This window comes from Penicillium antarcticum (genome assembly GCF_028974205.1).
Source record: "Penicillium antarcticum strain IBT 31339 chromosome Unknown utg000008l_segment0_segment0, whole genome shotgun sequence".
NCBI lineage: Eukaryota > Fungi > Ascomycota > Eurotiomycetes > Eurotiales > Aspergillaceae > Penicillium > Penicillium antarcticum.
This window is the reverse complement of record NW_026695306.1, coordinates 1,956,154-1,978,466: the sequence shown is the minus strand read 5'-3', so window position 1 is coordinate 1,978,466 and position 22,313 is coordinate 1,956,154. Positions and strand designations below refer to the sequence as shown.

The following is a 22,313-nucleotide window of genomic DNA, read 5'->3' as shown; positions in this document are numbered from 1 at the left end:
TCAGAATCCCTGTTCCTGACCCAAATTCTGCTCCGTTCTATACAGTAGCTCTAGGTTCAGCTGCTCCTAATTCTCGGCCCCATCACCTAGTCTAATCCTGAGAATAAATGGGGCTACAGGCCAGGTCGCCGAGCCACGGCCCACAGTCTTGGGCAAGAGATTTGCTGTGGAAGGGTCTCGATTTGGTTTGATTTGATTTGAATAAAGGATGTAGATGCCCTGAGATCCTGTTCCGGGCTAAATAATAACCACTTCGTTAGGTGACTTCGCGTTGCTGTCCATTCTTTGAGGCTATTATTCATTCATTTATCTTACCCGAAAATATAACGGAGACTCCAATATATTTTTCCAATGGCTGAACAAAAGAGCCAGAGAAATTCCATTGTGGAAGACGTTTTCATCCCTAAAGAACTGCTTACGACCGCCAAATTCAATTCACCATGGGAATTGGCTCGATGGGAACAGTCCCTCCCCGACAACAATCGTATATCATATCCTGCATCAAGCCAGTCCAGCTCCAGTCGTCCCCTCAGTCTATCCGCTCTACGATCTGTAACAAGACCACGATCTGCAATTTGTCGGCCCCGCGGACGCAGTGATCCCCCGGCGTTTCAGGGTAATTGAATCCAATATCTCAAATCTATACTCTAATCTAACGATTTCATTAGATGGTCTGTTTGATTACTTTGAGAAACCCGCCTTCGAACCCGCAACTCCAATCCTCGAAACCGAAGCAGTATCATCACCTCCACATGCAAAAGTTAGCCCTCAGCCACTTAGCAAGACCGGCTCTCAATCTATTTCCAGTGGTGATAGCAGTCTACAAGAAGTTTATGAAAAGGCAAAATTGAGAGGTGTTGCTATCCAACGAAAACATTGGGTGCGACTCTTATTTGAATGGAGTATCTATGTACTCCTCGTTCTCTTCGTTTATTTCGTCCTTGTCGGTATGCCTCTATGGAAGGGTGCAGTGTGGTGGTTATACTGGGTTGTCCAAAACAAATTCGTTATCCAAGGAGGATATGCCATTGTGATTGGATTGGCCGCACTGTGAGTGTCCCTCTATATTGTCGAGTTTCCTGCCTAACCATTACCAGATATGCCTTCTGTCCGCTCCTCATTCTATTTGAAAAAGACCCAAAACCACCTGCGGTCGAAGGACAGGACCTCGAACAAAACTCCGATAATGTCAAATCAACAGCCCTACTTATTCCCTGCTACAAATCAGCCAGTATCATCGGCCCTACATTGGACGCAGCCTTGAAAATCTTTCCAAAGGAAAATATCTTCGTCATTGCAAATGGAAACTCCCAAACACCTCTTGACAACACAGAAGAAGTCTGCAATCCATACGGCGTCAATCATCTCTGGGTACCAATTGGATCGAAAATCGTCGCCCAGTTTGTGGGCTGCTACGCTGCCAAAGACTTTGAAAATGCCGTTCTCATTGACGATGATTGTCTTTTGCCTCCTAATTTCCCAATTGTCAGTGATCGGCTCAAAGGCCGTGTTCGGTGTATTGGTTATACCATCAAGAGTGTTGGTCCGAACTCCTCCAAGGGAACATATTGTCAGCAAGCACAGGATCTCGAATATAAGATGTCCGGTCTTCAACGAGACTTCTTTGGAAAATGCGGCAGTGCAACATTCCCTCACGGTGCTATCTCACTTTGGAATCTGGAATTCCTGAAGGCGACTTTCCATGAACACCCCGGTTTCTCGGTCTCGGAAGATTGGTTCTTCGGCGATGCATGTCGCCGTCTTGGCGGACGAATTACTATGTGCTCCCAGGTTTTTGTGGAAACTGAGACACCCTCTTCGGTGTTTATTAGTGGCAGTGGCAGTCGTGGCGGATTTGGCGAAATGACTATTTTCTCGCAGAGATTCAAGCGATGGAATTTCTTCTTCGTGATTGGTATCTATTATGATCTCAAATATATTTTCACCAGTTGGAAGCTAGGCTGGTGGGAACTCGGTGCGAAGCTTTGCGTATTCCAAGAGGTATGAAATGTTTTCACTAATTCATCATAGCCAGCTACTAACGTTTTACAGGTGTACGAAACACTCATCTACCTCCTCGCCCCCTTTGTCCTCCCAATCTCTTTCATCGTGCGCCCCGGATTTTGCGGGATGCTATTAGGGGTAACGATCGCTATGTATCTGATCAACACGATACTCTTCAACGAGATCCACCTCCGTCTCAAAAAGGAGCGCGTTGACTGGAAGGTTCTTTTCTTCTACTATACATTCTACAAGATCGCCTTGACAGTCATCAACGTCTTCAGCTGCTACTGGTCTCTCTACAAGTACGCTCGATACTTCGCTCAGCGTCACCCGAAGGTTATTGAAGACCGACAGGCTGTAGAGGTTCTTCTCAGTCTTGAGCAGGATAGCCGACGCTCGTCGATGGATGATGATGTTATTCCGCTCGATGCCCAGGTTGGAGAGGTTGGACGTGGATTGGGACGGAAGTTGACCTTGACCAAGGTGCAGGCTGGCAAGAAACCCGCACGCCCTCAATCTCAATATGAGGAGAAGTCTACCCAAGGTGGTTGGATATAGATTTGAATTTTGCATGATTGGTGTTTAAATATAGACTACAGCATCTACGTAATGACTATGCATTTTTTTTATCTTTACTTCGGGGCAATAGGAGGTGATAGAATACTCGGTCCTTACTATTGGTTCGGCATCTGACGCATAGTTCGGGTACAATATCTTTCGGGGAGCGAAGTCGCGTGGTCATCGATTTCGATATATCCATTCGTGGCATTCTCTCGTACCGTTAGCCCTCGTCTAAAATAGATCCACATCGTCTTTATTTGCTGTATGCATGATAGATCACGCGCTCTAGATAAGCTGAGACTTGCAAACATTATCGGGATGTACAGGGTATTCCCGCTCTCTATATTCAGTCAGCTGTGTTGCACATTGTTCGAATAACCCAGACTGCCTACGTGTTCAATACGGCTCGGAACCGAGCGCTATGTTACAGTCAAAAGCCAGATTTACATCATCTCCTCATCTGCATCATAGCCGAAACCTGGGGCTCTGCCATTTACCCCTGGGGATGTGGATCTTGTCGCCTCAATTGTAAGAAGGTCGATTGGCTAAAGTAATCAGGCTATCAGGTTGGGCAGCGTAGGCGGGAAACATGTCTGTGTATATATCGGGTTTGCCTATAGTATATCATCAATGTGGAAGATGCATGTTAAAGTTGGCGGGTTCTAAAGGTTGCGGCGGGTTCGATGTCTGTTCTCGGGGGATCGACCCGCTTGGCGTAGGGTTTCGTTGCCAAAACGGAACTATAGAGGTCAGGTGATCGGATTACAAGCAGTCGGATATCAAATGGACAAAGATATAAGTTGTTCAGGCTTGCATTGTTCTATGTCTCAATCATACTTCACTTGAATTCATCATGGCTACCTCGATGATGCACTATCTCGGCTTCGGCAAGGATGCTCCTGTCACTCAAGAGCCTACCAAAGAAACTCCCATTCGGGCCTTGCCTGCATCATGGTATACTTCTCCCGAGATGTATGAATTGGAACGTCGTTCAATCTTCTCCAAGAGATGGCTATTCATCACCCACAGCATGCGAGTGAAGAACACCGGTGACTGGGTTCGCTATGAGATCGCTGGTTACGACTTTATCATCACTCGTGACCGACAGGGCAATGTCAATGCATTCCACAACGTGTGCAGACATCGGGCATATCCTGTCATTGAGAAGGAGGGCTCAGGCAATTCCAAGATTATTTCCTGCAGATACCACGGCTGGTCCTACGGACTGAATGGTAAACTTGCCAAAGCCCCCGGATATCAAGAGCTCAATGGATTCGACAAAGACAAGAACAACCTGTTTGGAATTCATGTCAAAGTTGATGTTAATGGCTTTATCTGGGTCAATCTCGATGCAAATGAAACCCCGGAAATTTCATGGGAAGAGCACTTCCGCGACGTCGACAAGCAAGACCGATACAAGGCCTACGACTTCAACAACTACGATCTTGACCACGCCTACGAGCTAGAAGGCCACTACAACTGGAAGATTCTGGCCGATAACTTCAACGAATGCTACCACTGCCCAACGACACACGCCGATATTCCTGCCTTCCTCAACCTCGAATCCTTCGACAGTGACCTTAAGGATGGACACATCCAGCACCATTGCGAGTCTACAGAAGAACAACAGGCCAAGGGTCTCTACACTGCCAGCACCTACTACTTCCCCATGTCTGCCATGGTTGTTTCGTAAGTCTCCCACGGTCCATTGCTCAATTTATACTCTAACACACGCAGACCGCATTTTATCATGGTTCAAAAGTTCCTACCGAAAAGCCAAGACAGCTCCAAAATGGCCTATGAGATCTACCGGAACAAAAACTCCTCCGAAGAAGACTTTAGACTGATCGCTGATATGTACGCCCGCGTAATGGGCGAAGACAAAGTCCTCTGCAACAACGCCCAGAGGAACCTCGACCGAGGTGTCTTTACCAACGGCCAGCTTCACCCGAAATACGAGAAGGCCCCGTTGTTCTTCCAGAGCACAGTCCGGGATGTAGTCACAGAGCATTTTGAGCGCGAGAAGAAGGAAGGGCGAGAGATCTGGCCGGCAAAGGCCAAGGTGCCATGTGACACGGAGGTTAGTGACAAGGACGAGGCAATTTGTGCTTCCCTTGCTTGTGGCGCTCAGAAAGAGGTTTTGGCCTGGTGATTGTAGAATATTTAACTATTGCATTCTGTGCGATTTGGCCATGTTTGAATATCTACACTATAAATTGGATTTAGCCTTATGAGTGGTTTACAAACAATATGCACAAAGTCAAGAAGAACAAGTTGGTTTATCTGGCAATGACCAAGTATCCTTCATCGATGCACCTGCAGAATGAGAGTGACAAAAATTATAACAATTTTTATTTACCTAAGGGTGAAGAGGGAAACGGAGTGTTAACGCTCTCATTGCTGGTAAAACATGTCAATGATAGAAAACACAATGTCCCCAAAATATTCCATCTCTGGTCCTATGGGGTAGTGGTTATCCCTCCGGTTTTTGAGTATACCCTGTTTAACAGGGCCACATACCGGCAACCCTGGTTCGAATCCGGGTAGGACCTCAACCATTATTTATTTTCTTTTATTTTTTTTCTCATCATTTCCACTGTTTGGGTAATGGTTTAGTTTTTTGATTTTTTTTTTGGCCTAAATCTAAGTAATTATTGGAACTGGCTACAATTGGTCTGGCTTGATTTTTGATATTTCGACCACCTTGGCCATCAACGCTGGGAGCCTGGAGAACTACATTATTACCTACTTGTGAGCATACACCACACTCATGAATCAAAATCAAATAAATAGACCTGCATTGATTTCCTGGTCAGATGAGATCAAACAAACAGATCGTTTCCATTTGCCATTAGTTCGCTTATTAGTTCACTTTATGGACAACCGATAAAGATCCCATGCTGCTAAACGAGACATATATATCGACTGTACAAATAAACTGACCTATTTATTCACTTCACAAAATATTTGTTGTACATTCCCATTGCTAGTAACGTAAGATATAGAAGCTATATAGAAGCCACACATACATACACACCAAAAAAAAAAAAACAATAATCTTTTGAAGCTGATGGATCAAGAATTGTCACGAGCAAAACAGTAAGGTCCCGGCCGGGGTCGAACCGGCGACCTTCCGGAAGTGATAACCACTTCGTGGTGTTGAATCAAAACCGGACGCGATAAACCGCTACGCCACGAGACCATGTGATGAAAGAAACTGCTCTACAAAGTGCTCTATATTTGCATCGGATTTGGCCCAAAATGTATACTTAGCCTGTTTTCTCTTTTCTTTTTCTTTCAATCATGATGGACTGCAATCTCCGAGCCTCATCCAAGAAACTAAATTCTACTAGGGTCCGAAAAAGAAAGAAAGGCAACCCGCATGTCATGATGCGTCCATACCCGCTCTATACGAGAGCTGAAGTGGGACGTACAAAACCAAGTCAATTGTCTATGACGATGTTTTGGGCTTATCCAGCGCCTCGCACCGTGTTCCAATTTATGTGAGTTAAGCCACTTAAGTGGACGGAGTCTAGAAAACCTCGGCATAAAGCACAGAGCTTGAAACGGATTACTCATAACGTATTGTCATCAGGGCTACTGGCTTAAAATGCAGTCGTCCATCCAGACAAGATTGTCTCTCTACAAGATAGACATTTATCCATTACACCGTATTTTGACGTTAGTCTAAGACAGAGAACTCCATGTACAACTAGATACTAGATGCAACACAGTTCCCAGAGGACTTCAGGGCTGCATTGCCATCTACAATAACTTGGTTCAAGTCTGGGCCGTGAACTAAAGCCGTAGTAATCCAATCTAGTTGAGTTTAGTATAGATCACTTATGTTAATCTAAAGGTAAAGTAGTACAATAATATGAGCTATCTACTGTTGCAAACGCAAGACCAAGATCAGGATTGGAGACACTAGCAAGGCACTAAGTACAAGCGCCAACGTTTTCTTTGTTTGCAAGACTCATCGTCGTAGCCAAGTGGGGATCTCTGCCGAAGATCGACCGTTGGCCAAATCATTGATGAACACACCGTCGGTAGTGTTGGCTTTGTTGCGGGTTCCCACAGCTGATAGATCATCTCTCGCTGGCAGTGTTCTCGTATCTTCCCCTGCTATTCTGACCAAACGTTGATGGACAATCACATTAGTATCTTGATTTCAGAAGGAAGCCTTTACCGTTTTTTTCCAAATTGTCCGGATGCAAGGCGCCTTCATTTGCGACTCCGAGACTGACATCCGTGTTTCAAGACTTGGCCCCTTTCAAGGGGGATGATCGGTGGAGCTGAGGCTAATCACGGCGATACGCGGGGCCTGAATTGATGTCGACGGCATTTGGTTTCTGCAGGATTCTATTTCGAATCTGTTCGAATCTGCGTATATTCACATCTATACGTACTTTGAAACCGATCAAGTGTTCGTTGACGTGTTCGCAGTAGCGTTAGATCGAGGGGTTCGCGATAGATCACAGAAGGAGTGAAAAGTGACAGGTCTCGAAATAGAAGTATCACACTGTCCGTGCTTAGCGCTAATGTATGTATAGACTGGGGATCGGACTTTCTGATATTTAGTTGACTTCCTGCACGTCTGTACAATTCTCTTTAGTTTTTACATTCTATATGTGAGGACGCCACACATTTATATTTACTTATACTTACCCACGAGTACTGAGTATAGTGGTTATTGATCTCCTCGAATCATGTCTGCATACAGTGAGGAGGATTTTGAGTCACTGCCACCAGCAGTGCGACGAAAGGTAAGGGTATTTATTTTATTGCATTCTTCATTTCGTTCTTGATCAAGTCTTTGCAATTACTCTGTTTTATCACCAATGTTCTATCCCAACATCCCTAATATCCCGTCACCCATATCTACACCATCACATCACTATCACTCTACTATACCCCATAGCGCCACTAGTGGGATCATCATCTCCTAAAAAGTCCGAGTTCGATACGAGTTAGCCCGAGCGTTGAATTTCCCCTTTCTCATCCTTGCATTGCCCCTGAACCCTCGGTGGAGACTACCGTCCGCACTATCGCCTGTGGCGCCACTCAATACGCATTGAGATTGGTGTATGCCATGCTGATTACTCCACCCCCCAAATTGTTGTTCATCGCTAATCCAAACAGTTCTTCTCGAATGTCGAGCGTTTGCGCATTCGGTTAGGGCAGAGCGATCACGGTTCTCCTGCATTCTCCACGAACTACAATGGCCGGGCTCGACCCAACGTTCGCCTTGGCTACACTCGCAGGCAAGGTTCATTGAGGAGACGCGGTCTTGAGAAACGTTCTCCGTCTCCTAAGAAACTACGCAAGCCAGGATCTCTTCAATTAGCTTACTTGGCCGCCCAGGCGGACTCGCAATGCTTCCATGCCCTCCCCGCTAAGATCCAACAAAGGCTTTTCTCTCCCGAAGAACAACGGCGTCTCCGGAAGGCCTATCGGCAAAGTCTCATTTACGACGCTGCCGACGTTGCTTACCGTCGAGACCTTGGTCGTCCCTGTACTACCACCGACAGTCCATCCACTGAAAGTCACCCCTCCGAGAGTATCTCCATTGCCCAGACATCAACAGCTTTCTGGGATTCAGACTCCGAGTCAGACGACGAGGCAGACCCCAACATGGATCCAACATTCTACGACAATTTCCGGTGGCTCGACGAAGATGGCGATCTCGACCTGTCTCTAGATGAGTACCATGCTCATGTTGCAGACGCCGCTACACGCAAGAAATCCCATCGTCCCTCTTTCCGCCGCTCCTTGTCCTTCAGCACTCAATTACGCCGCAAACAATTAGAACCTATCGTCCCCATCTCTGCTCGTGGACTGCCTCCAGTCAGCCAATCTCAACCCTTGACTCCTCTTTCCAATCGTTCAGAATCCCGTCCAGGCTCCCGGCACCGACCTTTCCAACATGAACCCAAATCCTCTACATCGAGCATCGATCCATCTGCACAATATTACCAAGACCCTGATGCCCGCCTCAAATTGCGCGTTTATCTTGCTTCACCACAAAAGTTCGACGAAGCCATTGAGTTTGGTTTCCCGTCATTAGAACAAAACAATAAAAAGAATGTGGCACCGGAGAACTCTCCCAGACCAACTCTAGTCAACCAGGACTTTGGCACATTCTTCGAAGATGACGATGGCACGATGGTCGGGAGCCCTGGAGGATCAGTCCATGAGGCATTACCTTCCCCTACTTCTATTCCATCACCACGGGATGTACCTCGCCCTTCTGTGGAATCATTTATCATTCAACGACGCCAATCAGGGCTACCCGGTGCCAAGGGAGTTCCACAGCGGCTTCCAGGGAACCGCGAGATGACATTGAAAATGACACTCACTCGGCCTGATCTACGGACCGACTCTCCTACTCCATCTCAATCTTCCAAGGAAGATCCCTTGCGACTGGCCGAGCTTCCCCCTGCGGATCGCCCCCAGTCGATCTGGGATTCAGACGTGGATGAACAAGGCATGATGAAAAAGATGTGGCGTAAACTTCGACGTCGTGTTTAAGAGCCTTCATTGACATACTTTCGTTTAATACATATTCCCCTTCTTTGCAACACCAAGGTGTTTATCGTTTGTTTAGCGCGCAATTGTTGGCTGGGACATTTTTATCATTCTAATGGCGTCTTGGGATTGTGATCCCCGGGGTTGAATTGTCTCCCCCATTTGTATCTATTCAATTCGCAGCTGTACATATGATCTGCTATTCTTCTCTCCCCCTCATATTTCACATCACACTTTCATATTTCATACTTCGTAGACTATTCCTATTGCGTCAATTCATCCATGGGTCAATTGATAGTGATAAGGCACGTGACAAGGAGCTCTCCAGGCAGAGGCCACGCAGCTCCGTCATCACCTTCAACTTCATTCGCACTCTTAATTGTTCTTCTCACTTGAAGCTTGACTTCAATCCCTTCCTTTACGACTTTGTATTCCCTTCCTATCGACTGACCCCGTTTTCCCGGAACGGTCCGCCCGAACACCCAGCCCGCATACCATCAGATGCCTACACAGCACCGATCATGATCCCTCGGTGGCTGCTACTTGTAGTGAGCCTGCTGCTGGCATTGGCTTGTCAGCCAGTAGCGGCGGAAGCGAACAAACCCAAGGTCATCTCCCATAAACTGGACAGCGCGCCCGCCGACCTGTTCTACTTCCACGGCACGAACACGATCCTATACCGCGACACTAAGACGAGAACCGCACACGTTTCCTTCGATGGCGGCGATAAATGGGATAAGATCAATGGTGCAGATGATAGCATGGCAGGCAAGGCCGAGCTGATCTGGAAGCACCCTTACGATAAGAATCGCGCTTACATCCTCGGCCAAGGTGGAAAACACTGGATCACTACCGATCAGGCTAAAACTTGGAGTTCCTTTAAGGTGGATGTCGCGCCTTTCGCGTCCATGCGGTCGTTCCCACTGGAGTTCAATGGCTGGGATCCTAAGAAGGTTATCTTCATGGGCCTGGGCGATTGTTCTCTTCTTGGCTGTATGCCTGTGGCCTACTACACGGTGGATGACTTCAAAACCGTCAAGCCATTGCGAGAACCTGCGTTCCAATGTATGTGGGCCGCAAGCCGCCCGCAGTTCGCGTTGGATTTGGAGGTGTCGGATTCGATGGGCGATCGCATCATTTGTGTGGTGCCGGCATTGACAGGACACTTTGATCATAAGATCAGGGAAGTCTTGATCCATTCCGATAACTTCTTCCATGATGGCCCCGAGGGCACCGCGTCGAAATTGAGCGACGGTCAACCACTGAGCGGTGCTAGTGTGCAGATTCGCTCCGTCACCAAGTACATGGTTGCGCGACTCCAATCTGCAGGCACCGCAGAGCAGGCTCTGTACATTAGTGATGACACGAATGTGTGGCACCGGGCCGAATTCGGAAAGCACCGCATCGAGGAGGATGCCTATACCTTGTTGGAAAGCACCAACTACAGCATTCAGATTGACGTGCAAACCACCTGGCACGATAACCGCATGGGTAGCCTTTGGTCTTCCAACTCGAATGGTACCTACTTCACTCGAAACATTGAGCACACAAACCAGGATCTGAACGGTCTGGTGGACTTTGAGAGAGTCACAGACATTCAGGGTATCACGATTGTCAACACTGTTAAGAACTGGGAGGAGGCATCAAAATCCGATTCCAAGGAGAAGAAACTTATCAGTAGTATTAGTTTTGACGATGCGCGAACTTTCCAGTCTCTCAAGGCTGATGGCGACGAGCTGCACATCCACTCGATGACAACATATGTCGCGCTGCGCGAGATCCCCATGCCTGATCACCGGATGTTCTCTAGCCCGGCACCTGGCTTGGTCATGGGTGTTGGTAATACTGGAGGCCACCTCAAGGAATACTCCGAGGGTGATCTCTATGTATCCGACACCGCGGGTCTCACCTGGCGTCACGCACTTAAGGGCCCACACCGTTTTGAATTCGGTGACCAGGGAGGTGTGATTGTGGCGGTTGCTGATGGCACTAAGACCAAGGAGGTCAAATTCTCCATCGATCATGGTAAAGAGTGGGAGTCCTTCAAATTGGAGGATGAGATCAGGCCTTTGTATTTGATCACGACACCGGATTCGACCAGTCTGAAGTTCGTTCTGGTTGGAATCTCGGCTGATGACAAGATCATTATGTATTCTATTGATTTCGACAACCTCCACGAGCGCCAGTGTGGATCAGGAGATCTCGAAGAGTGGACCGCCCGTCTCAACGAAAAAGGCGAAGCAGATTGCCTAATGGGCCACAAGCAGTTCTACTACCGCCGCAAGGCCAACGCGGATTGCTTCATCAAGAAGGAATTCACCATCTCTGCCCCCGAATTCAAGCCTTGCAAGTGTTCTGCGGAGGACTTTGAGTGTGATTACAATTTTGTCCGCAGTGAAGACCGCAAAGAATGTGTCCCAGCTGTCTCCCTGACGCCTCCGGCTGGCAAGTGCAAGGACTCTGACGACAAGTACATGGGTCCTTCAGGGTGGCGTCTCATCCCCGGCAACGCATGCATCCGCGATGGTGGCGAAGACCTCGAGCGCGAGGTTGAGCGTTCTTGCTCGAATGTCACCGCCCCGATTGTTGCCGATGGCAAACCTCGTGCTGGAAAGCCGCATTCGATCTCTGCCAAGGAGACCGTTTACTTCTACCTCGAACGACAAGCCAGTAACAGCGGAGATGATGAGACTCTTATGATGCTTACGGATAAGTTCGAGCTTTTCAAATCGCACGACCATGGCCGGACTTGGGAGAAAGCTATCAAGGACCATGACGTTAAAATTATGGAGATGGTTCAGCATCCATACTTCAGTGATGCTGCCTTCTTCCTCACCGATAAAAAGAAGATTTACTATACCATCAACCATGGAAAATCTTTCCACTCCTTCGAGGCACCCTCGACGCCAACCAAGGAGCCCCTTATTCCTCTCAGATTCAATGAGAAGTACCAGGACACACTTATCTGGATTGGCAATGAGAGCTGTGAGGGTAAGAACTGTCGCTCGGAGGCATACATTACCGATAAACGGGGCGCTAGTTGGGACCCGATGCTTATTGGTGTCGGTAAATGTGACTTTGCATTCCAAGAGGGTCGGGAGAACAGCACAAAGCTCATTCTCTGCGAACAATATGAGAAAGAAGAAACGGCCAACAACCGACAGCTGGTGATCAGTGATGACAATTTCTCTACGAAGAAGACCCTCTTTGAGAACATCGCCCATTACGGAACCAAGGACAAGTTCATTGTCACAGCTTGGTACAGTGGAAACCAGAACATGTATCTGAATGCCAGTGTCAGCGTGGATGGTCGCACCTTCGCGGATGCCCATTTCCCCTTCAACATTGACGTTCCCTCTTATACAATCCTCCCCAGCTCCCCACACGCACTATTCCTGATCGTGGAGGTCTTCAAGGCCGAAGGACGTAGCTACGGGTCCTTGGTCAAGAGCAACAGCAACGGTACCTACTTTGTTTCCAGCCTCGAGGCTGTCAACGTGAATGACAGAGGTAATGCCGACTTTGAAAAGATGGAGGGGTTGGAGGGCGTGCTGCTCGCCAACGTCGTGGCCAACAAGGACGAAGTGAAGGCCAAGGGAGCTGGCAAAAAGGTGCGATCTCAGATCACCCACAACGACGGTGGCCAGTGGATGCTACTGGCTCCTCCTTCCAAGGGTGTCGATGGCAAAAAGTTTGGCTGTTCCGTCACGGAGGGCAAGGGCACCGAGCAGTGTGCGCTTCATCTACACCTTTACACGGAGCGTCGCGACGACCGTGATACTTTGGATTCCGGTTCTGCGATCGGCTTGATGCTCGCCCAAGGCAACGTCGGCGAGTATCTCGGCAAGAAGGAAGAATCTGACACTTTCCTTACCAGGGATGGCGGTATCACCTGGACTCAGGTCAGTAAGGGACGGTACCAGTGGGAATATGGTGCCGCCGGCTCTGTAATTGTCCTCGTCAAAGACCAACAGGCCACCAAGGTCGTGCACTATTCCCTGGACGAGGGCGCCACCTGGAACGAGTTCCAGTTCTCGGATGCCGAAATGGTCATTGACGATATCTCAACCGTGCCCTCTGACACCTCGAAGAACTTCCTGCTCTGGGGCACAGACCCTAAAACTTCCGGCAAGCGTGTGTCTATCCCTCTCGACTTCAGCGCCATCTGGAGCAGAGACTGCAAGGATGATGAGAACGACTTTGAGATCTGGACCCCTAGCCACCCTCTCCAGGAAGAGAACTGTCTTTTCGGTCATGTCGAGCAGTACCACCGCAAGAAACCGACAGCGGAGTGCTGGAACCCCTGGCGCACGCCTCATATTCACAGCATTGGCCGGAACTGCACTTGCACCCGCGCTGATTTCGAATGTGACTACAACTACGAGATTCAAAATGACGGTAGCTGCGGTCTGGTCCCCGGCCTCCCCAAGCCAGACCACAGCGCCCAGTGCAAGGAAGACCCCGAGATGGTCCAGTACTGGGAGCCAACCGGATACCGCCGCATCCCACAGACAACCTGTGAAGGCGGATTCCTTCTAGACCAGGACGTCTCCCACGCCTGCCCGAACAAGGAAGACGAATATAACAAGCAGCACGGCATCAGCGGTGTCGGTCTCTTCTTCGCAATCGTCACTCCGATCGCAGTCGCCGCCGGTATCGGGTACTACGTGTACACACACTGGGACGGCAAGTTCGGCCAGATCCGTCTGGGCGAAGGCGGCAGCGTCAGTTCGAGCTGGCTTTCCAGGGATTCCGTCCTAGTCGCAGTGCCCGTGGCAATCATCGCTGGTGTTGTCGCGGTCGGTCAGTCCCTACCTTTGTTGGCTAAGAGCCTTTGGCGTACCGCGTCTGGCTGGTTCCGTTCCAGTGGCCGGGGATACCAGCGGCCTTATTCGACGCGTGGCTCGTTCGCAGCACGTCGGGGTGATTACGCTCATGTTGTAGACGATGAGGATGAACTACTTGGTGCTGATGACTTTGATGAAGATGAGGAGGCATGATCTATTCAATGCCTCTGATATAGTAGCTGTCGTCTCTTGACGACCGCAGATTTGGAATGATATCTGGGCAGATTTTGATGTGACATTATGAGCGTGCCAAGTATTTTTACTTGGTTTTCTACTTTTGGTTCATTTGTTGGTATGCGCAACCTACACGCTGCTTTGCTTTGGCTTGGACAGAGTTGGAAGATGTGTTGAGTTTCGAGTTCATGAATAGACTTGCCCATTACTTGGACTAATAGGTACTCAGATACTTTACTCATTCTTGTGTAGGTGGTCTGGTCCGAACGAGTCGGGCAGTAGCTGGTGTGGGTTAGAATATATTAGGGTATCCAAGCCATTGCAAGGTACTTACCTCGGCCATGGTCATGATCTTGTACTTGCCTTCGCCGTCATACATGTAGACGGGGAACGAGGGCGAAGTGAATTCGCGAATGCTAGCATAATCAGACAAGCCCAACTAGAGGCGGAGAATAGATACTCACAACTGTCTGCACATTCCACAGGGCGACGCAGGAGGCGTGATATCCGTCGCGACAGCCAGGGCCTTGAAGTCCTTGTGGCCAGACACCTCGTTGGCGTTAGTGTAGTAAAGCTGATAGGCAAAGAAAGAAACGTACAACAGCAGTTCCAACTGCTACTCGCTCAGCGCATGTACCAACAGGGTACGCAGCATTTTCGACATTTGCACCCGAGATAAATTCACCGGATGTAGTGAGAATGCATGCTCCGACGCGGAACTTGGAGTATGGGCCTGTTTTTATTAGTCGGGGCAAATCTGCGAGACAGAGAACATACAGTAGGCAGTTGCCTTGGCGTCAATGGCCTTTGTAGAGAGAATTTCCAGTTCTTGAGTTGTGAGGCTCATTTTTGTGTCTGTGGACTGTGGAGGGGAAAGGTGGAGGGGAAGGGAAGTTGAAGTTGAAGTTGAAGTCATCTGTCGGTCATTGATAGGCGGCGATAACCGCCGGACTTTAATTTGATGTTTTCTTCCCCTTTGATTTTGTGTGTGTGTAGATTTGATGTCTATGCAATGTCTAGAACTGATTTGCTATTCACAATGTAGTGCAATCTGCGCTGATATGTTCATCTCGTTGCACAGATCCGTTTTGGCCGGTACAAACCATTCCACGCTCAACTCCCCTCACAGCGTTATCTTCGCATGTGGAGGTGTTTCCAACTTCACTAAATGTACTGAGCCGCAAGCCGAGGAACAAGCCATGATGACAAGACTGCTGCTACTGCGCCGAGAACCGTTAAAGGCGTAACGCTAGCTGTGCAATAGAGTCCAATTTCATGAAATTTGTCAGAGGTTGTTATCAGGAGGAGAGCAACGCATGTACTTCCAAACAGAGTTGAACAGGATTAGACCGGCAACTCCAAGATAGGCACCAACCCAGTCCATCAACTCATTGGATTTTGACTGTCGTTCTTCCGAAACCACACCCAAAGCAACTATGCCAAAGTCAATAACACCCAGGATGGCCCTATTATTTGATCGCAGATTCGATGGATTTGTTGGATCTGTGATTGGTAATTGAGCTATGTCTAGTACGGGGATATTCAAATAGCCACTGTCAACTTTATATCATTTGATCAATCGGTACCAGCAGACGATACGCCACTGCAGAAAACGGTAGGTCTCAAGTATTACGCAGCCTCGATTTGTAAGGAAGAGTATAGCTATTTAAGGCATCGGGTTGACAGATATCTTCTTCAATCAACTCATTTCCATTTAAAATTACCTCGAAACATGGCTAACCTCCCAGAGGTTCTCGTTATTGGTGGCACTGGTGCCCAGGGCGCACCGGTCGTTCAAGGTGGGATATGAATTCAACATGCACAGGATCATCACTCATGTATAGCTTAGCCTTGGCTGATAGTGGAAGATACCGAGTCAGAATTTTGACAAGAGACACGGACTCCACTAGAGTCAAGTCATTGGCAGCGTTACAGAATGTGACTCTATTCCAAGGCGCTGTGACCAGTCAGGAGGATCTGCATGCCGCATTCCGTGGAGTGTATGGAGCGTGGGTCAACATCGATGGTTTTACACTTGGAGAAGGAACGAAGTCTTCTACGGAATCCGTGCCTATCAGATTGCCCGCCAGGAGAAAATTAGCCCCTACGTTTGGGCCAACAGTGACTATGCACGCCGGAAGGCTGGGTAGGATGAGAAATTCCACTGGGGTCATAATGATGCCAAGGGCCGAATTGGCGGTATGGTATATGCACTATTCAGGAGGGAACCTTTGCTAACTGAGGATCAGATCTTATTCTCGCGCAGGGCCAACAAGGAATGAAGAGCACACTGTTCACCACTGGTCCATATATGAACATGCTTTTGGATGGCATGTTCGTGCCCAAGACAGAGTCTGACGGCACTGTTGTCTGGGAAAACCCAGCAAAAGATGGCAAGCTTCCCTTGATAGCTCTCGAGGATGTCGGAAACTACAACCTCTGGATCTTTGACAACATTGATCAATCCGCCGGCCTGGACCTTGAAGTGGCCACAGACCAAGTCACATTCAACATAATCGCCGAGATCTTTACCCGTGTCACCGGAAAGCCGGCTATTCACAGGGCCATCCCAATGGACAAATACATCGCCGCCGCTGAGCCATACCCGGGTGCACCGGTCAACTAGACAGCAGGCGATCAGGCTACGCGTGACGAAGCTACCATGACCTGGAAAGTGAACTTCACTGCCTGGTGGAGGTATTGGGCTGGGGGCTTGGGTGCGACGAGAGATTTCAAGCGACTTGACGAGATTCTACCTTCTAGGATCAAGGATTTGGAGGATTGGATGAAAAAGACACAGTATGACGGTAGTCCACGGTCTGTACTGAAGATCTGGTTCTACAAAGAACCCCAAGAAGGATGGGCATTGGGCATATACTTCCCAGTAGACTGCTGATAGATAGTCTGAATCGCAGAGTTCAATTTGATTATATGTTGAAACTTGCGACGAAGTGTTGGTATACGGATAAAGAATGGCTTCGACACGGTCCCGCAACCTCAATTTGTCGTGCTTTCCTGCTCAAATATCCATGTAGTGTATTCCAGAGCGGACATGTGTAAATGCCGAGCTGAATGATTGAGGGTATCTCTGTATTTGGGTGAATTCCCGATTATTCATCAACGCCATTGGAATAAATAACTCGCCACGTCCATGTATGATTGAACTAAGTCACCTCTTGTACATCTATTCAAATCCAGAAACAAAGAAAGATATAAGATGGGCCAGTCCACACAGGATGACAGACATACACAGCTGACGGTAAGTTCACAGAATCTGAGAAGTGCTGCATACACACTCATAACTGTGCAGAAACGTCGTGAACAGCTTCGCATATCCCAAAAGGCCTATCGCAACCGAAAACGAGGCGAATACAACCGATTACAAAAGCGTGTGGATGAGCTGGAAAATGGAGTTCAAGAAATCAATGATGCTTTCCTCGACATCAGTAAACTATTACTGGACACGAATGCGATCCAAACTCGTCCTTACTTGGCTTCGGCTTTGCGAGAAGTGACTCGACAATGCCTATCGCTAGCGGAGCTTGTACAGACTCCCACATCGGCTTCCTCTCAAGACTCCACCGAAAATGCTTCCAATCATTCCGATTGTGTACATCTTAATGATTCAGCCGACCATCCTGATGCAGGATAGATGATAGACCGTGACTCAACGCCCAGCAGAGAGGGATCAGTCCAAGCGAACCAATTAGGTCTTGTATCCCCACCCTCTGAGATGCGTTATCGTGTACAGAGACCATCTTTGTTCGACAGCAGCTCTCTCTCGCCTATTTCATCGCCTACAAGTGTGTCTTTACAGCTCACTCAGACCATATCTTCAAGCGAAGGGGCGGAGTTTATGCACCGTTTGGTTCGTCAATACTGTCTCACTGCATATCAGTTATTGGTACATTTGCCAGATCTCCCAAGGACCCAAGAAATATTTGGGTATATACCACCTTCTTCAAGCCGAAGCCAGATAGCCAGCTCTTTATGCAACGCGATATTAGCCGACGATCTAGAGAGTCTTCAGCATCGGGCGAAGGCACTCTCTTCCTTGAATTCTCCCGTGGATTCGGGCTCAACAAGATCGGCAATCGAAGGGTTTACCATGGGTTGGATGGATGTTTATGGAGTACAGAAAGCTCTTTGTGAAAAGAGAATCCGATTGAAGGAGGATGTAACTACATCTGAAGGATCTCGTCCAAAGTCTGCTTCTTCATCCTTAATACAACTTGATGTGACAGCTTTCATTAATAGTAAGTCCCCAGGAATCTGATGATCGCTGATGATCTATGCCTACACAATTGCTCACGAAATTCAGTACTTGTTGGCCAAGCCATTTGTGTTGGTCCAGGGCCTGCATTTCGACGGGACATTGTTGAATATGCACTACAGTTTGCCACTGTAAGAAGACCATAATGAAGAAAATTTAGTGATATGTTCTAAGAGAGGAGTTGTTACGACAGTCAATTCATCATTTTCGGTCTGAATCACACTCGAATTCGCTCTGATAGAATAATCATGGAGGAACATTTTGTGGACAACAACGGCGTCAGAATCCATCTTCGAACTGTTGGAAAGGGACCTCTTCTCATTCTCCAACATGAATTTTCCTGACAATACAGCGGCGTTTGACTTCGAAGCAAAAGCGCTCGCGAATAACTACACCGTTGTCTGTCCTACCCTCCGCGGATATCCTCCAAGTGACGTCCCTGATTATACCGACGCCTACGACTTGATGACCGTGGCTAGTGGTTTTTTTGCTATCCTTGACCATTTTGGCGCCGAAAAAGCATTTGTTGGAGGACACGGCTTTGGTGGAGCTGCCATCCAAACATCCACATTCCTCCACCCTGAACGAGTCCTCGGTCTTATCATCATCAACTCGCCTATTGCGCCGAAATTCTACGATCTGGTCAATCATGACAGCGAACAACAAAAGCTATCCGAGTACACGATACCTTGCATACGCTATCAAGACGGAGATCCCAAGAATGCCGAATTCATAGTACGAAACATCCGGAACCCCGAGCGCAGAGAAGAGTTGCTTCACTATCTCACCGAATCTCCTATGCATAGAATGTTGAGCTATTACAAGAAGAGTTATCCAGCACCTCCTTACGGGCAGAAAGTCGATACATCTATGATGCTCTTTAGGATTCCAGCGTTGATCATTTGGGATCTTGAGGAGGAATATTTCTCCACAAAGCTGCTCGATGGTCCACCCGAGTACCTCTTGGAGAGACTCCGAGTTGTGCTAGTACCAGGGGCAGGGCATTGGTCGTTTCAGGATAAGCCAGCTGTAGTGAGTCGAGAGATTCGATCCTGGCTCGAGGGGCTACGCAGTGAGACCAGATGTGAAGTCGGGACGTAAAGTATTCACAAGTACACTAAACTCTACAGCAATTACTATGTGATATTCAACGAAGAAACATTGGAACTTGTATAGAGAAATTGTCCTCATATAGTCATTTCAGTAGAGCTATTCCTTTGAGAGGTGCATCAAGCCAAATGTCATTGATATCCAGACAGTATGAAATGATGGCCTAAAGTTTGAATGAAACTTCCTCATTGATACATAATAATACTTATAGTGATATGTTGTTTAACATAGATATTCTGTTGGCTTGCCTTCTAAAAAAAGCTCCGTGACAAGGGCGGACCATCAGTCCGTCTCTTTGAATCCCAATTGTTGGTCCATAACGTCTTTGGCGATTGTTTCCATCAATATCCAGTTCGCACTCGAAGTCTCAACTATCCATCCATCTTCAATCGGTGGCTAGATCTTACAATCCAGCTGTGGATACCTTCTTTTGATCAGTTCTGGAGCCTTATCCCAGCTCAAAGGAGGCGCAGATAGGAAAAACCCAGTACCGATTTTGTTAAAGGCACCCAGAGCATTGACATGGACCCCGGCGACATCACGAACGGGGACTCAAGCATGCTTGATCTCCGAGAAAAAAACCGATGTCCCAAGGAATGCGTTCATGCCGTTAAGCACAAAGGTTAGATGGAACGTAAGCAGCGTATATTGTGGTTGAAACTGCTTTAAGATGTTTCGGGTTGCCTGGTGGGCGAGAAACTTTGGGGCAGAATACTTCCTTCTCCTGAAAAGCCCTCTAGGAGTGTCATGCTAAAGTCAATTGGGATGACTTCTCCGGTATGGTCTGAATTGCAGACTTCGCTTTGGATTTCTTTGCTACTGGAAGGAAACAAGCTCAACTGTGACAGGAAAAACCGGAGAGCCAGCCAGCTTGGCCGCAGGGTCTTCTTCAGCTGATCCAATTTTGGAGCTTGAGTTTACTGAAACGCGATGCTATGAGAATAGATAAGAGATTCGATACAAAGTGAATGGAGTTATCTCGTATAAGTAGAAGGGAACAATACTGTATCAATAGCTAGGCTATCGTTACATGACTAAATACGCTCTGTTTCTTACAGAGGAACGGCCTTTCCCTCATAATCAAGGAATCTTTCCTCGCGATCCGCAGTATAGTCTCCAATAACATTGATGCTATTCTCATTAGTATCCGCAAAATCAAGGGCTCGGATATTGACTTACACTCCAGCTGCGCTATCATCGACGGTGATATTACCCATGGGATTCATATCAGTCTTGGGAAGACCGGGATGGATGAGAAGCACTGGAACACCCTTGGAGCGAAGCTCCAAATCAAGCTCAAAGGCAAGTCGCTCCACGGCAGTCTGAAATGAAAAATGTGAGTTATACAGGTGGACCACCAACTCAAAGACCACATACCTTGGAGATGTCGTATGCAGCGGTCACATTCACGCCACTTGTGCCGAAGACCATGTTGTGCATGTCAAAGTTCTCCTTGTAAGTAGTGATGGATCCAAAACTACTTCCAATGAATGTCAAGACCTTCTTGGCATAAGTAGACCGCTCAACAAAGGGGAGGAACTCCATGGCGCAAGCATAAGCACCAAACAGGTTGACCATCAGGTTCTCTTTCAAGCCATCCAGTCCGACTGCAGTCAGGGGTGCGAGGCCCTTGAGGACGCCAGCATTGTAGATGACTTGGTCTAAAGTTGAAGTTGTCTGGGAAACAGCCTCCTTCAGCTGCTTGATAGAGGAAGCATCGGTAACATCCACTTGAAGGATGTGCATCCGGTTGGGATGGACCTTGTGCAGCTTTTGAAGATCAATAGCGGTTGCGGGTTTCCTGGCTGTTGCATAAATCACTGCATTGGGATGCTTGGCCAGCTATATGGCTGTCAGCAACAGTTTCATTTCCTGAATGGCTTTCCTACACTTTTCTCAACCAGTTGAAGTCCAATGCCGCGGCTCGCGCCAATGATGAGGACTGTAGATGGGGAGGAAGTCATTGAGACGTGGGGATTCAGAGTTAATGATATTAGACGAGATGGAGAATGATGGATGTTGATTCTATCTCGGGATTTACGGCATATTTGTATTCGCTTTGCGCCACTTGACTCTCGAATGAAACTGTGATTTATAAAGAAGAGCAAGTCTTCGAGGTTCCATGTCAAAAGATAAATAATCGCTCCTAAATATGACGAGATCATCAAGTACGTGTTGGATAGAAGATGATCTGAGTTGATTATTTGATCAAAAGCCGCCCTCGGGATTATCTGCATCGGATTACCTCAACAGTTTTTGGCACATCTCAGCCCAAGACCATTCCGAAAAATGGTCCTCTATGCAGAGATGTGATTTGATCTTGTCTCTATACCTCAACAGCACGCCTCACACTCATCCTTGGATGGCGTTGCTCCCAGGTGATTCCAGACTGCAGCGCTATCAAGTTCGATCATTTGATCACGGAGCCCAAGTATCATCTCAGTGCGCCCATCATTGAGATAAACGATACTCTTACCCTACTCCCGTTAGTTGAACTCAATTTGACTAGGGTGGGACTTACCAGCCCAAGTGTGATCTTAGTTATGGAATAAAAGCCTTGTGTTCGTGTCCCTCTACCACACAGAAACGAGGCAGTACCCATGTCAACTGGAAGTGGCTGTTTTTCTCAAGAACAAATACTCGGTGTCCAGTTGGCAGGGGATTGGCTAGACAGCGTGCGGCATGGTAGCCTGCAAAAGAAGCCCCAATGACAACGATGTTCTGCGGGTTCGACGTACGCATGTCGGTGGACGAGAGAGGAGACTTTGAGACGGAGTTGCGAGATGGCCGTTCGGATGATTACCATGAACAGTTTG

General features: G+C 47.9%; 11 protein-coding genes across 11 annotated transcripts; 9 read left to right on the top strand and 2 right to left on the bottom strand.

Moving 5' to 3' along the window:
- Positions 1 to 351: 351 nt before the first annotated feature.
- N7508_008276 (uncharacterized protein) lies at positions 352 to 2,562 on the top strand (the record flags this gene model as incomplete). The annotated part of the gene is made up of 4 exons (XM_058466340.1): positions 352 to 616; positions 669 to 1,050; positions 1,098 to 2,001; positions 2,053 to 2,562. 4 exons carry the CDS (start codon positions 352 to 354, stop codon positions 2,560 to 2,562), a joined length of 2,061 nt encoding a protein of 686 aa, XP_058317668.1.
- Positions 2,563 to 3,418: 856 nt separating this feature from the next.
- N7508_008275 (aromatic ring-hydroxylating oxygenase subunit alpha) lies at positions 3,419 to 4,717 on the top strand (the record flags this gene model as incomplete). Its single annotated transcript, XM_058466339.1, has 2 exons — positions 3,419 to 4,254; positions 4,303 to 4,717. The coding sequence occupies 2 exons, from the start codon at positions 3,419 to 3,421 to the stop codon at positions 4,715 to 4,717; spliced, it is 1,251 nt and encodes a 416-aa protein (XP_058317667.1).
- Positions 4,718 to 7,274: 2,557 nt separating this feature from the next.
- On the top strand, positions 7,275 to 9,096 carry N7508_008274 (uncharacterized protein; the record flags this gene model as incomplete). Its single annotated transcript, XM_058466338.1, has 2 exons — positions 7,275 to 7,331; positions 7,708 to 9,096. The coding sequence occupies 2 exons, from the start codon at positions 7,275 to 7,277 to the stop codon at positions 9,094 to 9,096; spliced, it is 1,446 nt and encodes a 481-aa protein (XP_058317666.1).
- A 518-nt stretch (positions 9,097 to 9,614) lies between these two features.
- Positions 9,615 to 14,093, top strand: N7508_008273 (vacuolar protein sorting/targeting protein 10; the record flags this gene model as incomplete). The annotated part of the gene is made up of 1 exon (XM_058466337.1): positions 9,615 to 14,093. One exon carries the CDS (start codon positions 9,615 to 9,617, stop codon positions 14,091 to 14,093), a length of 4,479 nt encoding a protein of 1,492 aa, XP_058317665.1.
- A 255-nt stretch (positions 14,094 to 14,348) lies between these two features.
- N7508_008272 (cytidine deaminase) lies at positions 14,349 to 14,961 on the bottom strand (the record flags this gene model as incomplete). Its single annotated transcript, XM_058466336.1, has 5 exons — positions 14,349 to 14,396; positions 14,449 to 14,530; positions 14,579 to 14,664; positions 14,714 to 14,847; positions 14,892 to 14,961. 5 exons carry the CDS (start codon positions 14,959 to 14,961, stop codon positions 14,349 to 14,351), a joined length of 420 nt encoding a protein of 139 aa, XP_058317664.1.
- Positions 14,962 to 15,846: 885 nt separating this feature from the next.
- Positions 15,847 to 16,740, top strand: N7508_008271 (uncharacterized protein; the record flags this gene model as incomplete). Its single annotated transcript, XM_058466335.1, has 3 exons — positions 15,847 to 15,913; positions 15,940 to 16,313; positions 16,381 to 16,740. The coding sequence occupies 3 exons, from the start codon at positions 15,847 to 15,849 to the stop codon at positions 16,738 to 16,740; spliced, it is 801 nt and encodes a 266-aa protein (XP_058317663.1).
- Positions 16,741 to 16,776: 36 nt separating this feature from the next.
- N7508_008270 (uncharacterized protein) lies at positions 16,777 to 17,010 on the top strand (the record flags this gene model as incomplete). The annotated part of the gene is made up of 1 exon (XM_058466334.1): positions 16,777 to 17,010. The coding sequence occupies one exon, from the start codon at positions 16,777 to 16,779 to the stop codon at positions 17,008 to 17,010; it is 234 nt and encodes a 77-aa protein (XP_058317662.1).
- A 321-nt stretch (positions 17,011 to 17,331) lies between these two features.
- Positions 17,332 to 17,766, top strand: N7508_008269 (bZIP transcription factor; the record flags this gene model as incomplete). Its single annotated transcript, XM_058466333.1, is given in 2 exon segments — positions 17,332 to 17,373; positions 17,386 to 17,766. 2 exon segments carry the CDS (start codon positions 17,332 to 17,334, stop codon positions 17,764 to 17,766), a joined length of 423 nt encoding a protein of 140 aa, XP_058317661.1.
- On the top strand, positions 17,767 to 18,533 carry N7508_008268 (BZIP transcription factor; the record flags this gene model as incomplete). The annotated part of the gene is made up of 2 exons (XM_058466332.1): positions 17,767 to 18,370; positions 18,436 to 18,533. 2 exons carry the CDS (start codon positions 17,767 to 17,769, stop codon positions 18,531 to 18,533), a joined length of 702 nt encoding a protein of 233 aa, XP_058317660.1.
- Positions 18,534 to 18,717: 184 nt separating this feature from the next.
- N7508_008267 (alpha/beta fold hydrolase) lies at positions 18,718 to 19,488 on the top strand (the record flags this gene model as incomplete). Its single annotated transcript, XM_058466331.1, has 1 exon — positions 18,718 to 19,488. One exon carries the CDS (start codon positions 18,718 to 18,720, stop codon positions 19,486 to 19,488), a length of 771 nt encoding a protein of 256 aa, XP_058317659.1.
- Positions 19,489 to 20,549: 1,061 nt separating this feature from the next.
- Positions 20,550 to 21,461, bottom strand: N7508_008266 (uncharacterized protein; the record flags this gene model as incomplete). The annotated part of the gene is made up of 4 exons (XM_058466330.1): positions 20,550 to 20,628; positions 20,677 to 20,819; positions 20,875 to 21,339; positions 21,387 to 21,461. 4 exons carry the CDS (start codon positions 21,459 to 21,461, stop codon positions 20,550 to 20,552), a joined length of 762 nt encoding a protein of 253 aa, XP_058317658.1.
- Positions 21,462 to 22,313: the final 852 nt, after the last annotated feature.